The sequence below is a fragment of the Podarcis raffonei genome, chromosome 5 (assembly GCF_027172205.1).
Source record: "Podarcis raffonei isolate rPodRaf1 chromosome 5, rPodRaf1.pri, whole genome shotgun sequence".
Taxonomy (NCBI): Eukaryota; Metazoa; Chordata; class Lepidosauria; order Squamata; family Lacertidae; genus Podarcis; species Podarcis raffonei.
In genome coordinates this window covers 44,866,925-44,883,953 of record NC_070606.1, presented here as the reverse complement: position 1 = coordinate 44,883,953, position 17,029 = coordinate 44,866,925, and the positions used below count along the sequence as shown (strand labels likewise).

The following is a 17,029-nucleotide window of genomic DNA, read 5'->3' as shown; positions in this document are numbered from 1 at the left end:
ACATTCCTAGAGTTAATAAGCACGAACAGGTACAGAATCTTCCTACATTTTTCAAAAGGGTGGTTTGTAAGGACTTGTTAACTACTCTGAACAAAGACTAGCAAGGGGTCCTTCAGTATGTAGGCTCCTTCCATTTCTGGAATAGTTGGTTTTCACTGTGTTGCATTTCAGCCACAAACACAGATACATGTACTATTATCTCTCAAGGGTTCTTTGAAGATAATAGTTAATATTGGTATAGTGCTTCAGGAATGTAAAGTGCAAACTATGGTTCAGAGACATAATTTATATTTTCATCTTGTGCCTGCACTGCTCTAGTTTGTCATTATCTGGGTTGTAATGAATAATGACCTTTGAGAGGGACATTACATTTTGAACATGTTCCCTTCTGTCAGTCTGTTTTCATGTTTTATGAAAAACAATTATATATATATATGACATTGACTTATAATTTCCATGCTTTTGGGTGCATGAGTGAATTTGTATGTGCCTTAACTCACTCTCTTTTAATTCAATGAACAGATTCATTTTTTAAATCCTAGAGCCTATTTATATGTAAACAGAAAAGTGGAGCGATACTTAATTCTTGATAACATCACCTTGTTCCACACATTCTGCATTAAAGACTCTCACACTATGATCACCAGGTCTGTTTATGAGTTTCTTTTCCATACATTCAGAAGTCGGTCCCATTAATTTAAGACAATTTCCAGGTAATTATAATTAGGTTTGCAGTGAAAGAGATTAAGAACTGCACAAAGACCCTAGCTTCATAGCACCCAGTCCAGAGTCTTGACCTTACCAAGTGAAGTGGGATTGGTAGAATGTATGCTGGATGAGATGGAAATTTTAAAAAATGTTTTATTTAAGGAAGGATTACATGTAAGATTGTATACGTGACAAAAGGTGTATTAGATTATGCCTGGCACAGAGAAAGTGGAGAGTGAGAAGCTTTTCTTGCTCTCTCATAATTCCAGAACCAGGGGTCAGCCATGAAACCAAAGGTGGGAAGATTCAGAAGGAGGTATTGCTTCACTCAGTACATAATTAAACTACAGTATTCACTTACACAAGGTGTAGTGATGGCTACAAACTTAGACGGCTTTAAAAAGGGATTGGACACATCATTGAGGATAAGGCTGTCAAAGGCTACTAGCCGCGAGAGCTATGAACTCCTTCCAGCATGCCTCTGAATACCATTTGTTGAAAAACAGAAGTGGAGAATGTGCTGTTGTGCTCATGTTCTTGCTTCCAGGCTTCCCAAAGGCAACTAGTTGGCCATAGTGAGAACAGGATGGTCTTTGATCTGATCCAGTAGGGCTCTTCATATGTTCTCCAGCAGAACGTAATTTATGGTTTTACAGCGCACTTCATCTCTCCATGTATCAAAGCCAAGCTGAAAATAATTGGAAAAGCAAATTATTAGGCACAGGAGAGTTGGATCAGACAGTTAAAAGTGTGTATTTTGTATAGTTCTGCTTATTACAACAAAATAACTTGATTATTTCCCAACATTCATATGACATCTCTCCTGCGTTTATTACAAAGATTTTTCAACTCAGATTGACAGCTCTGTTTCAGTTCACCCCATTCCAAATATATTTCCAATTGCATGACCAGGCATTTCAAATACTGATGGTGGCAAGTAGTGGGGGTGGATTTAATTTAATATTTAAAATGATGTTATGTAGCTCTAGAGAGATGACCCTTAATTTCATGTAGCACATTAATAAATGGCTTGTAATTCCAAACAAATGAGGCAGAGATACAATATGCAGATACTATAGACAGGCCTGCTTTTCAGTTCTTTTTTGAAGTTTGTATGATTAGAATAAATTATTTTAATCTTGTTCTAGTTGTTACCCAGCAGTGGAACAGAATAATGCAAATGACATTACTTGTAGAAATGCACTGTGTAAAATCTACTAATATATTTCACAGTCTGAAGGGGAAAAAATATATATTATTGGTTTCCCAAGGTTACCTAATCTTTCTTGACTGCTGGAGTCTAAGGAAGCTTTTATTCTTTCAGTTTCAAAGTAATGTCAAACTGCAAAGTCCCCCTCCCTTACAGATGCTCTTTTATTCAGTTCCCATGGATGGTAGAAAGTGCTGCGTGAAAATTTGTGGACCCAGAATATAATATTTGCTATCATAATTTAAATTCTGTGCTAATTCCGGGGCACACTGTTCACCACTTAGCTCCAGTCTCATTTTTCAGAGTTCCTAGTTTAAGGTTGCCATATTTTTTTAGGAAAACCCAAAAGTTTTTGAGATTTTTTTAGACAAACCCCAAAGTTGCTGACGTGATTCTGAAACCGTGATTTTTTTTGGTTGACTTCTCTAAGATCCAGGACAAAGTGCTGCCTTTCAGAAATTCCAGATGTCAATTTCGCCTTTGAAATTCTGGTAATGTCCGGGGAAATCCAGACATATGGCAGCCCTATCCTAGTTATCTAAACAGTATATTTCAGATTTCCTCAGGCTGATTGGTGTCATGAGAATACCTAAGACCACTGAGCCACAGAAACAAGTGTGTTTGCATTCTCATGTGACTTTGATTTATTTAGAAAAATAAAGGCGATGACAATGGGGGAAAAGGGGGAAATGGAACTTTGCCACAATACTAGCAATTTTCTGATCACAGGTTTTGATACACATCAATGTGAGTTTTGTAAGAGTTTATTTGATTCAGTTGTTACTGATGACAGAGGACATAATGAAATAGTGTATTTAGAGTCAGGATTGGTATCGGTAGTTAAAAAAATGTGGACAGAATAATGTTATCCACAAAGCCAGAACAAACACTGAATACAGGAAAAGCCCCCACAATTGCCTTTATGCCTCTTTCTTGAGTGAAAGGCATGAAATTGTTTTTTGGGGTATGCAAGATGAATGGCAGAAGTTGGGTGTTTGGCCTGCTTGTCACTGATGCTGCACTATGAAAGCAGCAGAACTCAGAAGTCATGAGGAGTGAAGAACAAATGATATCTAAGGAGTGATAATAAGAATCCAGGAAAGTGAGAAGTGAAAACAATATGAGAAGAGTTAGTCAGAAGCTAGTGGAAACCATTGCCCTCATATGACTTAAGAGTTCTGAAGTCTGTTGTGTTTATTTCTCCTTACCTTCCTGGATTCTTATTATTAAGTAGTGGGTATTATCATCACTGCAAGACGACTTGTGTATTCTGCTCCAGGTGATAGCTCTAGTAGACAAAGCGAGCAGGGTGTTCTAGACACGTAGTTCGATATAAAGCTCGGGATGCAGAAAGAGCTAAGCAAGGGAGTATAGATTGTTAGCTCTACCCACACCTGCCAGTAAGTGAACTTCCTCATAAGAAGACCCTGCTGGGCCAGACCAAAGAAAGCCCACCTACTCCAGTATCCTGTTCTCCCAGTGGCCAACCAGATGCCTCTGAGCCTATAATCAGAACATCTGAGTATGCCTCTATATAGCAGCAGTCTGAAGAGAGTGCAATTGTACTGCCTCCAAGAGAAGGGGAAACACAGCCATCGTGGGTGGGCCATTTCAGGATGGAAAGGTGTAGGTCACATGTCCTCCTACGGTACAGTACTGGAGCTTTTGGTCTAGCAGGGACCACTGTGACCAGCTCTGGGCCCTCTTACCCTTTGATTCTTTCTCCATGTCCACTGCCTTCTTCCTCAAAGAGGCGAAGTGAGACACCTAAGGTTAGGACACTTGGAAAGTACAAAGGGCAGTACAGTACAGATGAGTATGGTCCTACAAGTTGGTGGTTGCTTTGAGAAACTTCTGAGATAAAGAAAAAAGTCTGTGGCTGCCAGTTAACTGCTTAGGTAAATGCCAATTCTGCTTAACTTCAGGTTCCTAGAAGTCACAATAGAAAAGCTTTCAATTTTCCCTTTCACACTGGTGATTTGAGCACTTGTTTCATTTTCAAGAGTTTTCAAAAATTAGAGAAAATGAAAGACGAACACTTTAGATCAAAGTTTCTGTTCTCATCTACAAGTTGTCTTTTAAGGACTGAAATCACTTAAATACAGTAGATGACGAGCCATGAAGACTGAGGATAAAAGACTTTTGATCTCCCAACCCCAAGGCAAAAATGCCGACGCGTAGATCAAGTCAGCACATCACAATGGTCTTTGAATTCAAAGGTTCGTTTATTAACAGGAGTAGGAATCTTAGTCTGTTCTTTGGCAGATATACCGTAATATAATGCGATAAAGCACTGGGAGAGACCTGGATACCATTGTCATACAGGCATGAATCAGGACACCAAGGAAAAATAAGAGGTATAGAAAGTATAACGTAAGGCCTGCATTTAGGGTTAATTGCATTATCAGACTCCATCACGCCTGTTTTCCTGTATCTAATAACTGATTGTCAAACTGAACCCAAAATGTATATGAAAACCAAGATGTAATTAAAAGATTCTAGCTTCAGCATCATTATCATATATTTAACTTGTTAGGTGCTGTGTTGACCCGAAATGGTGAGCTCTTCTGGAAGCCCTGCTTGCAGCATATTGATGGTCAAGATGACCCCTGCCTAATAGGTAGCACTGAGCTCATATGTGTTTCACATGCTTTGATGTATCCACAGGTCCCAAGCATAGCTAGAGCGGGAGGTAATGGTTAATACCAGCCACCTGTGTTCCCATGTGATGTGGTCTGCCTGGGCCTATAAAGAATGTGTGTATCTTTACTTAGGTGTGGACAAGCCAGTTCCTTGTTGTGGTGTCTGACCCACGATAGGCTGTGAGCAGGGGCAAGAAGGGAGCCATTAGACCTTTGCTGTAGGTTTGTACCTTTCTTTAATAAATTGCTAGATCTGACCACTCTGGCGGTTTGGACACCTTTCTTTGGAATTCCTGTGTATCGGAACTCGTGTGAGCTCTCCTTCGGATCTGCAGGGTATTTCAGGTTCCTGTTACTAGTAGTGATCAGGAGGGCAGAGTAGCGTTGTTTACATGGCTTCTCAACACACAAGTTGCTCCCAGTAACTGAAAGGGAGAGCGTCAGGGGGCAGTAGTGGAGCCAATCCAGGGCTACCACTGCTGCACGTACACCATGCCAATTTCCCCACCGCCTAACCAGCAGTGTGACCTCTGTACTGGGAAGTCAGGTAAGCAATGTGACTCCACCCTGCTCAGCTGACTTGATACTGCCTGCTACTCGAAGTAGTCTCAATATGATTTACAGTATTGTAAATAATACGATATAGCTGTGAACTCTACAAATAGACAGGTTGAAAAACTGTAGCGTGGCTCAAGCTTCTGCTTTGAAAGCCCTTTGACAACAAGGTGCTTATGCCTCTCCACCCCACTCCCTAGAATTTATTCTTGCAGTTTTACTTTTCAAGTCTTTGTTTTAGTTAAGGAAAAGGTCAGATTGGCATTTGGCAAATGGCTCCATATTTCCCTTCTGTTTCTTCTGCACTAGTAATGGAACTCCAGTCTCATTTATAATCTGCCAGGCCTTAGGACTGCAACAAACCAGTGCCAATACAAGAAAGGACTTGTATCCAAAGGTGCTATAAAAATAGCTTTATTTCCTAGAAAATGTTATGTGTTCCTCAGGATATTTTCTTTCCTCCTTTAGTTTTTGCAAGAAGGAGTATACCTTTCTTCCACATATTTGCTGTATAGTTCTACTATGTTACAGAGTACAGTTTAATGTGGGTTCTGGGTCAGAAAATGTTGAAGACTGCTATATAGCTAGCTACACTGGGAAGACAGCAGCAGAAACTGTTGGAAAGGAAGAAATATACCTGCCATGGTATACTGCTGCCGCTGACCTTTGGCAAGCATGACAACTGGCATCACTTATTTCCAATTCTGAAGCTTCAGAGTTTGGCAAGATCATTCTGCATTGGTGCCTGGCCTCAGGGATGGACTGGTTAAGAACCAACAAACTACAGCTCTGCTGCTGTAAGGAAGCATGGCACACCTTCTGCTACCGTGGGGAGGTATGGCAAGGCCCTCTGCTGCCGCAGATATATATCGTGATAAAGGTAAAGGTAAAGGGACCCCTGACCATTAGGTCCAGTCGTGACCGACTCTGGGGTTGCGGCGCTCATCTCGCTTTATTGGCCGAGGGAGCCGGCGTACAGCTTCCGGGTCATGTAGCCAGGACCCCTATAGCTAAAGCTACCCCATAGGAAGCTGCCCACACACCCTGAGATAGTACCACCTCCAAGTGAGGCCTGGAGGGTGGTGACTAGAGAAAAGACCTTGTGTGTAACAGCCCCCATTCCATTTATGGAATGCTCTCCCCATAGTGGCCCACCAGGCAACAACTTTGTCATTGTTTCAGCATCATGCAATGATGTTGTTTTCCGCAGCATTTGGGCAGCACCAGTGACTAAATGATTTTACTGTTTTCAATATGCTTATGTATATTTATTGTTGTAAGTTGCTTTGGGACTTGTTGCTGGAAACAATACATAAATTCAGTTAACTTAACCAGCTGCAGTGTGATCTCTGGCCAGCTCTGAAGTTGGGAGGAAGGGTCGATGATAGTTTTGCAGCTGTGTGGCTGAACAGTTTTAGCCACACAATATAACCCCTTCCACTTCCTTGCCTTTGTTGTGGGACGGAAGAGTTGGGTGCTGATGTCTCCTGTGGGTCCTGCTTTCAGGCAGTACTGACCAACAGTGCATGCTCCTGCCCTGACTTCCCGTGAAGACACTGGGTGCTTTCGGAAGCAGTGTCAACTGTGCACATTCTCCTCACAGCCTAGGGGCGAGGCCAGCTGGAGCCAGTATTGGATGCGGTGACTCAAGAGTTCCATTGGGCAGCAGTGCCCAACAGTGCCCGCTCATCAGTTTTTCCCTCGGTAAATGTCGGGGAGCTGGGTGCATTGACAGGAGGTGGCGGGAGGCAACTTGTAGATATGCCTGCTCATGGTCTCTCCTCCCTAAGGGCTAGAACCTTGACAGCTGCAGTTGCAAGTCTCTTAGGGTCAAAACACTTTCACTCAGAAGCAAAGCTCTACGTTGAGCCAATGATGGCAGAGCACGTTTTGGACAGCATTACCCGGATCTGGAGTGAAAAACGGCAAAACTGTCGAAAATCCCGCCTTTCCAGATAAACTCCCTTGTACAGTAAATACTTTATTGGTCGGGTTTTGTTTTTAGTTTTACTGGAAGCGGCGCCACTGCCAATTATGTAAACTCACCCACGTCCGCTTGCATATGAGTCAAGTTCCTTTGCTGAGCTCAGTGGGACTGACTTCGGGCTAAACTTAGGCGCGGGGCGCCGTTTGCGCGGGCTCGCTTCGGAGGCGGCCGCCGGAGGAAGTCGAGTGAAGCCAAGCCTGGGTTTCCTACCGGCCAGGGACGGGGAGGGCCTCCAACCCCCTGACTCCGCCTGTACCACATGACTTCTCCCTCGCCTGCAAACTTTTTCCTCCTCCTCCTCCTCCTTGTCCCGTTGCGGCCGCGGCCAAGGCTGGAAAATGGCGGCTCGCTAGACTCGCCGCTGGGCGCATCCCTGCCTTCGTGCGCCGGCTTCCCCCGACGGCGGGCAGGCTCGGGCTCCCGTGCGCCATGACGCGCTGGGTGCCCACCAAGCGGGAGGAGAAATACGGCGTGGGTGAGCGTTTTCTCTTTCTCCGTCCTCCTCCTCGGGCTTTTCCCCTGGGCTCTTCCCGCTTGTTGCGCTTATCCTTGCCGGGCGCTGCGAACTTCCCGGCCAAGTTTGGTAGTTCGGCTGGCGAGAAACTGCTGAGGCTCCGCTTGGCCTTCAAGAGCGGCAACAAATAAAAGAACAGTACAAAAGCTGTCGTGGTCCTCCTCCTTGTCTGGGTGCCCCCCGCCACACACGGGTTTCCCTCGCCCGCCTTGGGTTCATTGTCTCCGTGGGCTGCCCCGCAGAGTCTGGCATTCTTGCCGTGAGCAACGTCGGAGGGGAGAGAGCCGATTCCTTGGAAGAAAGGCCCGCGCGGGGAAGGGTGGGGTGCGCACGGGCGGTCGCCTCTCTCTCTCTCTCATCCACATTGCAAGGCGCGTTTCCTGTTGAAGGAGCGGCTTGTGTTTTCCTGCCCCTTGGCTGCCTCCCGGGGACTCCCTCCCTCCCTCTCTCCCTCGCACCCGCCCTTTCTGGAGAGCTCATCTCCGGGCAAAACTATTGGGATCCCTCGGTCCCGTTGTAGGCAATTCCGCCCCTTTCTGCTTTACTCCACCTCCTGAGCCTGGTTCTCTGTAAAGCCACGGTCTTTATTTTGTGCGGGGATCTTGATCCAGAGGCGTCTCTGTGCCCTTTCCCTAGTTTTAAGTTTGCCTCTCTTTTCTTTCCGATGAAGCGGGTCGAGGTCTGTGCATCCCATTCTCCGAAGCTTCCTGTCCCACTAACTTGCAAGATTCTTTGTTCGTCTTTAAGAAGAGAGAATGGGAACTTGATGCCCAGTTGGCTTGTTTTAGCCCTGGCTCTCCCAGCCGACTCTTGTGCACTGCGCTAAACCTAGGGGAATCCTTGTTTGCTGTTCCTAGGTAACCCAGCTGAATCGACTGACACCCCCCCAAAAAAACCCCCTCCTTGTTGGACATGTAGGCAGCATTTCATCCTGTATAGTCTGGCAGTGGATGTATCGATTAGTATTAAGTCTGTCAATATGGAGTAATGAAATCTCTGTTGATTCTATCAATTAAATCTGCATTATATTTGCATTTGATTAAAAGAATAGTTGTGAGTGACAAAAAGCATTATTTGTTTTTAAATTATACATACATGTGACACAGTTTGTGCTATCTCAGATGAGGCATTCTCCTGTGTGAGAGCACACCACTTTCATACAAACATTTTTTGTGAGGGAGCATTGCCTCTTCTTTCTCTACCCTAAATCCATTTCACCCCACCAACAAACAAACTTACTTTACCCTGGCAAGGGTCCTTGTGATGTTCATACGTGTGAGTAGCTGGAGGGTAATGGCTGTGAGTGTGCACTAAAAAGCCCTCAGTTCAAAACTGAACCTTAGCCAAAATTCTACTGGCTAATCCACTAGTTACTTTAGGCAAACCATGATTAAATCTTGATGCTCAGATTGCTGCTTTTGCACTCAAATTGCCGGTCAGGAGAGGAGAAATTACTTAACCCCCCCATGTTGCTTTTTTCTCTGGACGGAAAACGATTATGGACCCTGTATATTTTCTCCTGTTAGTGGAAAAGTGGCAGTGGGGGATTTTGAAAAGCGAAAACAATGAATTTTATTATACTGTTGCAGACCTAGTAAGGGAGGATTTTGAGTGGATGCATGTCAGGAAACAAAAAGGTTAAGCACTCCCTTCTGTCCTGATCACACTCTCAAAAAGTGGTATTTGGGTTGCTTTTTAAAAAAACAAACATGGGAGACGGTACATCAGGTTTGTAGCGTTCCTTTTCTCCCTTACAGGCTTGTTGGAGGGTTACATGACAGATAATGCACAAGAAGTGCTGGAACACTCAAAATGCTAAGAATTAATGTGTTGAAGATGATACTCAGTGTATTGTGGATGTTAAGTACACCTGGAGTTGACCAAGGTTTAAATCTCCTTTCATTAAAAATACATCTCTGTGAGGTCAGCTAATGAAATAACTTGCGTAGAAATTCCCTGTGTGCCTGCTGTCTTTCTGTGAGTGGCTCCCGTGCAATTAGGGGGCTATTTGCAATGGTTCCTGATTGTAGAAGAATCATCTGCCAGGAAGAGGGTCTGTCAGTTTCTTGCATTTGGCCTCACGCATGCAGGTGAGCCATTTGAAAAGATCCCAGGTGCATAGGTTCTGCTGTGTACTTAGGGTAATATTTAAAGGCCCCTATTGCTGGCTTGTGAACAGAGTATTTTTGTTTATGCACAAGCACATGAGTATCCTTGTATCTTTTTTTTGTTCAGTCCCCTGGTTGGAAATACAAATTTCAATAAGTAATGCAATAAAGGAGTTGTGTGAAGAGTGATATATTGCTATTTGGGATGCAATTTTGTACAAGGAGATTAGATACCCTGCTGTGCTATGGATAGCTCTGTAATTGATGCTATTGGAAAACGTTCTGCTCCTGTTTCTGGTTTTAGATTTGCCTCCTTTGACCTGGCAGGTCTTCCATAGCCTATATATTATCATCTTGATCTATTGTAGATCCTAATTGTAGGGTCTTGACTTGATAGGCTCTAATTACAGGTATCTTCAAGTCCTGTGCATAATGGGATTTAGCTAATCTGGATGTGGTCCTTTCTAAGGGCTATAGCCTGTGATTGCTTTTATGGTACAATTTCTATGGTACTATTTAAACATGTGTTAGGGAGAATTTAAGATATAGTAAGGTATGTCTTGACCCCCGCTTTATTTTGTTACATAAATTCTCAAAACTTTTTTCAGCAAGCCTACTTATATATAATTTAGTTATTTATACTGTATTTTATAGTTTAGTTTTTAAAAGTTTTTTTTTATCTTATTAGGCATATAGATATTTTTTCTGATTAAGTGGTCCAAATAAGGTTACTTTCTGCACTCTTGTATAGCCACTTAACAACGCTTGAAAGAGTATTTCCTTTGTTGGTATGGCTGGTAAGCTATTAATGAATGGTCTGATGTGAATGACAAAATCCTGAAAAATGGCTTTGTTCCTTCAGTATCATTTATATAGTGAAAAAAATATTTACCATATGGGGAAGCGTTCACGCATTTTACCATATGAAAAAAATGCCTTGTTCATTAACTTTTCACATAGCCATTTTAAAAATAAGTATTTGGGTTAGTTATAACTGTAATTTATAGACAGACCAGTCTTTTGCACTCTTGTAAGCAATAACCCACTTCAGCAGATTAATAAATGGTTGATATGAATGATATTCCTTATGCACATACTCAGTAATTTGATGGCACTGCCTGTTTTCTGTTTTAACTGCTCCACAAGAGAAGCTGTGTGCTTTCCTGTTACACTTTGAATAGAATATGGGGGAACAGATGATTTGATGTCTTGCATTCTGTAGCGATGTTTTCTAGAAATTCATCTTGGCTTCTACTTGTGCATTGCAAATACAATTTGTTTGGTGCAGTTCATACTGAAATATGAAAACTGAAGGGACAAGATTGCCCCACCAACCTTTACAACTCTCCTCCTAGAGCAAATATGTGCAGGACTGTGCAAAAAATTGCTTATCCTTTCTTTAAGGCTACCTTGCACTATTGCTTTGCTGTGCTTTCTGAAGGCATGCTTTCCAATGGGATGTATGGAGGTGGTTTAGAATATACATTTTTTGGAATAACAAGAAGAAATTTTCAGATAAGAATCAAATGTCCAAAGTGGATCAGTTCATCGAAAGAATTTCTGAGAGTAGAAGAGGGAGTTTATGATACGTATTGCCTGAATAAATAAATAGTCTTGCTGGGCTCCAGAGCGATTAGTTGAACTATAAAGGGCTGCTCTAAAGAATTGAAATAATAAAGTCTAACTTTAGGGGTGTCTGAATTGCAGTCTGGATTGTTCATCAGCAATTGTGGACAGATGGCAAAAAAAATCATGATTCCTCCAGCATGGTGGTGGGGTTGCCTGGAATGGAGTTGTTAAAGTACCCTGTACTTGACCACCTCTGCCAGCCTCCTCTAGTGGGGATCTGCAGTATGTCTGATCTGGGCCTCTTTGCTGTGTTGGCTTGGGAGCTGGTGCACAGAAAGGTCCCCCTCCCTGCTCCCCACCTTCTGCCATGCTGGATTTGTGTATGGGCTGCTGGCTGAGCACCCAAAACTTTGAATGCTGTGATAAAAATACGGCTTGAAAATGTAGACTGCAGACTAAATTATCTGAAAGTGCCCAACATTCTTGGAAATGCAATACAGTACTGAGTGCATTAGAGAAGAGAACATTGTGGTTCTCAGCAAAACAGCAGTCATGACTCTTGGTTTTGGTGTTCAGTGAGCTCATTCCTTGAAAGTGACAACCACCTTGCTTTTTCTATAGTTCTCTGTTGAAACTGCACATAGGTGTACTACCTGTACTGCAAACAGCTAAGGGCTAAGTCGGTAAAGGCAAATATATGTTGATGCATTTATTCAAACATATTTAACAGTAGATGCATTGGAATAAATACATCAACATATATTTGCCTTTACAGGCAGTGAGTGTTTGAGACCCCAATTATAGCTGATGAGCATATTCAACAGATGGCTTGTAGTGAATAGCTGCAAGTGGCTATTCACAATATACCAGTAAGTGGGCAAGTGCATCTTGTTTTGGTCCTTGATAGGTGTCATATTATTATATGTATGAAGCTTACGCAAGTGCATTCATCTGTCACTTGAGTGGCATAAGTACTGCTTCTGCTTCCTACCCTAGGGCTGCAACAACAGCTGGTTCCATGGTAGCCATTGTGCTTTCAGAATGTTACATAGGTGTGTTGTTTCCTGTCTGGAACATCTGAGACCCCCTCGTACGTGTAACAAACCGTTACTTGTTCATATGCCGTTCTAAGCTGATGCAGTAATGGCTGTGTCCCATTGTCAACTGTTATTTCTGGAATTGGTCCATCAGTAACTTTAACTGGAAGTCATGGCAGCAGAAAAACTAGAGTCACACACAGCTGAACTTAGCGTTTCAAATTGCAAGCCGCTGTTACAAATGTGATTGATTTCTTCGTGGGCAGTGGCTTTGGCTGTAGCTGTAGTGTTGTATCTGTGGTTGAAAGGCCTATATTTTTTGAATTGGCAGAAGGATAGCTCAGTTGGTTAGAGCATGGTGCTGGTAATGCCAAGGTTGCAAGCTTGATCCCCTTATGGGGCGGCTGCATATTCCTGCATTGCAGGGGGTGGGCAAATGATTTATTCCAGGGTGAAAAGTGATTCTGGCATAACTTGTCAATTTAGTTTGTTGGCAGTATGTGGCATTCCTTGCTTTCAAGCTTTGTAGCCATTTTAGGCGTGCTTTAGTAATCCAGTTGTTCTACACGCATGTGTCCTTTTTGGTGTGCTTGTCTTTGTTCTCTGCTTGCTTCAATATGCATATGGGCCTGGAAAATTTAAGGTGCTTGTTATATATATATATATATATATATATATATATATATAGTGATTACCAGTTACAGTGGTACCTCGGGATGCGAACGGAATCCGTTCCGGAGCCCCGTTCGCATCCTGAACAGAAGGTAAGACACGTCTGCGCGAGTTGCGTTTTGCTGCTTCTGCGCATGCGCGTGACAGCATTTTGAGTGTCTGTGCATGCGCGAGCAGCGAAACCCGGAAGTAATGCGCTCCGTTACTTCCGGGTCGCCGCGGAGCGCAACCCGAAAATACTTATCCTGAAGAGTATTTATCCCGAGGTATGACTGTACTTATTTGAGAGGAAGCAGGACAGGAATAATCTTTTCTTGATCGTTATGTATTGATAAGAGCAATATCAGATGAAGACAAAGACATAAGTTACATTTTGCATATGGCGGGAATAGATGTAACACTTTTTCAGTGCATTCTGAGGTATTTTTCAGGGTAGTTAACGTGGATCCAAATAATTTCCAGCGCTTGGAAAATGTCACATCGGTCTTTACCCTAAACAGTTCTTTGAAGTAAATCTCATAGAGGTCAGACATAAAGTAATATTGGAATCTTAGTGGCATCACTTACCCTGAATAGGATATAAATTTTAGGACAAAAAACTTGGGTTGTATCAATGCTGCAGCTCCACTGGTGAAGGGGACTTCTGTGCATGCAAAATAAATTGCTCCTTCTGTTCTGCTCCTCCAGACCCCCATGGCTCCTCAAAATCAGCTTTGGGGGGGTGGGAGTTTCTTCTAGAGCAGGTTTCTTTTTTTGGTGGTGGTGGGGGAGCACAGTAGAAAGAGAGGAAACAAAAGACCTGTTGTGCCAGCAGGGTGCTCACTGGCTCAGCATTGGGTACAACCCCCTGTTTTTGAGAGTTGGGAAATTTAGCTTTGTTAAACAAGAATGATTTGATGTTTAAACCAGCTAAATATGGCCTGCTCCCTTGCTTTAAAAAAAAGAAAAGAAAAGCTTGTTAAGTCTGCTGTAGTGTGTTTGTTCTTCAATTTGCAATATGATGAAAAAATTGTTTGTTGTCCACTGATCTCAAAAAAAGTTGCACGCATAATAGAATAATATAACAGAATAGCTGTGAATGATGATTGTGCTCTACAATATGGCATGTCTCTAATGAATATCAAGGGTGTGAGTGTTGAAAAAAAGATGTAAAGTGGTACCTTGGGTTACAGACACTTCAGGTTACGCGATTTCAGTTTACGGACGCTCCGAAACCCGGAAGTACTGGAATGGGTTACTTCCGGGATTTGGTGCTCGTGCATGCACAGAAACACTAAATCGCACTTTGTGCATGCGCAGAAGCGCCAAATCGCGTCACGCACATGCACAGACGCGGCGCTGCGGGTTACGAACGTGCTTCCCACATGGATCACGTTCGCAACCCGAGGTTCCACTGTATTGTGGCTAAGAGAGAAACTAAATTTGATGCTAAATGGCACTATCATTTTCCTACAATTCACATTCTGAAATCTGGTTCTAGGAACTGTACAGAGTAACTACTTCTTTTATTTTCTGCCTCACTGATCATCTCTCAATAATTTAGTGTAAGGAGTCATCAAGTTTTAGGGCCAGTGGGCACACCTGGAATTTTGAGAAAGTTGTAAGGATGCTGGTTGCAAAATGACTGCCATGGTATATGTGGTATAATACAAAACCTCTTGGGTACCCTCTGGAATACTATGTGATCTTTGGATGAAGGGTGGAATATGATTTTAATAAAGAAACAAACAAATTGCCTTAAACGGGGTCAGTTACTTGGCATGTTGCAACAGCAGTATGCTGACACAACCACAATGACATTCCTCTGCTTGGCGAGTGAATCATGCTGTGTTTCTTTTGGGGACTGCTTGCATTGCCAAATTACACCATGTGATCATGTGTGCGTGTCCACCAATCGCACAGAGAACAGTTAGGTGGACTAGTTTGCAGACATGGATTCAGCCACCCTTTCTGTGATGACAACAGTGCTTCATGCAGCTAATGTTTTGAAGGGAAAAAAGTCTGTTGTTAAATAATTACACCCTTTATGCCATATGTACCAGCCAGAGGTACTTGTTGCTGCTGTAGCAGAATAAATTAATGCTTCTATGCTGGCTGGATAACCTGGATCATCTTGCCACATCAGCACAATACTATTGGTTTTGATTTTGCACCAGCATAACAGGTTGTGATTATTTTAAATCAGTCGAAAGCCACGACTTAAAGTAAACCAATCTGTAACCTCCCTCTCCTTAATGCATATGCCACCCTTAAGCAGGGACATCAGTTTGTGGCAGAACTGCAGAACTCTTTGAATTTATTCATTGGTTTTGTAATTTCCACTGCAGTCTTGGGAGTGCAGCAAAGAATAGTCTTTCCTTTTGAGCTATACACTCCTGTGCGTGACTGGCTTCCCTAATCTCTCATGTTCCAGAGACTTACTGGTTGTGATATACATCTCAATAACTTATTCCCTGTATCTGTACTGAAAGGTTGTGCTGTCAGTGTGATACTGTAGTGGGGTATAAATGTCCCTGAAAAGCTGTTTCCCCTCTGCTAAACTAATCTTGTGGCGTGCGATTTATAAAACCATCCAGAATATCCATTGCATATACTGAGGGAAATTACCGCCTTGGAACAAAAGGCATTGTAATGATGTTTATAAATATTATCACAGAATGCAGTTGTGAGGGTGACTCAGCTTCATATCCTGAAGTACTTCATGCAGGAATAAAGATGGGCCAGAAATGGTAGTGATAGGGGGTGGAAATGCATTGTTTCTTAACAGGATGAATGTCATCAGTAGAGTATATAAGAAACACACATGTTTGGTTATATCCTTATTAAGGCCTGTGAAACGACTTGTAGTTGTATCCATATACTCTTGTTTTGTGAGACATGTTTTGATTTCTTGCAAAACACATTTTCGCTTAGCTGTGTATGGGAGTACTACAGAAATATAGCAACTGTGGCAGGTAGTCATCTAGAACACCTTTAATTCTTGGCTTCAACCCTATTTCTTCTTCAAGCTGGCTATTAAATTGAAGGAAGTCCTCTGCTTTAAAATACGGGAGTTCGGTTCTCTGTGACACTTGGATTTTATGATATGCCTACTTCTTTTCTAGAGTTGGCTCTAACCCACTTGGGGATTGCTGATAAATCAGCAGCATTTGGGCTGGCCTTGGACAGATAAAAGTTTCAGTTTTATTTTTAAAAAACAAATATGGTATATTTATTTTAGACTGTGTCTTTGAACATCCGTCAAATTTATAAAAGAAAGCTGTTTTAAGTGACAGCTGGAAGGATCTAGGGATTTTGCAAGCAGGTAGTGTTACATAAGTGCCGTTTTGTCAAAAAGAGTGGTTGCCCCATTGTGAATTGAAGGAAGGCAAGGCTGTGTGGCTAGAAAGCACTGCCCTCCAACACTAGGGCAGAAAATGAATGCATAGTAGAATACATAGTCACCACTTGTAAATTTACTAAGAGTTCATGTAACCACATGGAATATTTGTCATGTGGCATCTGACCATATGAGCAACGTCTGATTTTCAACATTGTGATATGTTATGAGCTAAACATCATGAGATACAGATATATCTCAGTGTCTGAAATAAGGATGTATTAGAATCATAGAATCATAGAGTTGGAAGAGACCACAAGGGCCATCGAGTCCAACCCCCTGCCAAGCAGGAAACACCATCAGAGCACTCCTGACATATGGTTGTCAAGCCTCTGCTTAAAGACCTCCAAAGAAGGAGACTCCACCACACTCCTTGGCAGCAAATTCCACTGTCGAACAGCTCTTACTGTCAGGAAGTTCTTCCTAATGTTTAGGTGGAATTTTCTTTCTTGTAGTTTGGATCCATTGCTCCGTGTCCGCTTCTCTGGAGCGGTGAACAGGGTATAGTCTTGCAAACTGCTACAGCTTTTAGGGGTCTAAAACTGATGCATTTTTACTTACCTTTAACATATTGTTACAACTGTTATTTTATAGTACAGAGCTACAGGGGCACTGCATGGTTTGCTTTTAAGTCACAGTATATGGTCA

The 17,029-nt window shown here is 42.5% G+C and overlaps 1 protein-coding gene and 1 long non-coding RNA gene across 3 annotated transcripts in view; one reads left to right on the top strand and one right to left on the bottom strand.

Annotated features, from left to right (window-relative positions):
• Positions 1 to 843: 843 nt before the first annotated feature.
• Positions 844 to 7,253, bottom strand: LOC128414122 (uncharacterized). The gene is made up of 2 exons (XR_008330588.1): positions 7,162 to 7,253; positions 844 to 1,396 (listed from the first exon to the last, which is right to left on the bottom strand). It is a non-coding gene; the product is annotated as an uncharacterized LOC128414122 (long non-coding RNA).
• A 225-nt stretch (positions 7,254 to 7,478) lies between these two features.
• DOCK1 (dedicator of cytokinesis 1) overlaps positions 7,479 to 17,029 on the top strand; it is a 346,150-nt gene continuing 336,599 nt past the window's right edge. For both annotated transcript variants that reach the window (XM_053388897.1, XM_053388899.1), the window contains exon 1: positions 7,479 to 7,577. In XM_053388897.1, the coding sequence (XP_053244872.1) occupies positions 7,532 to 7,577 (46 nt within the window). In that variant the 5' untranslated portion in view covers positions 7,479 to 7,531. The remainder of the gene's footprint in view (positions 7,578 to 17,029) is intronic.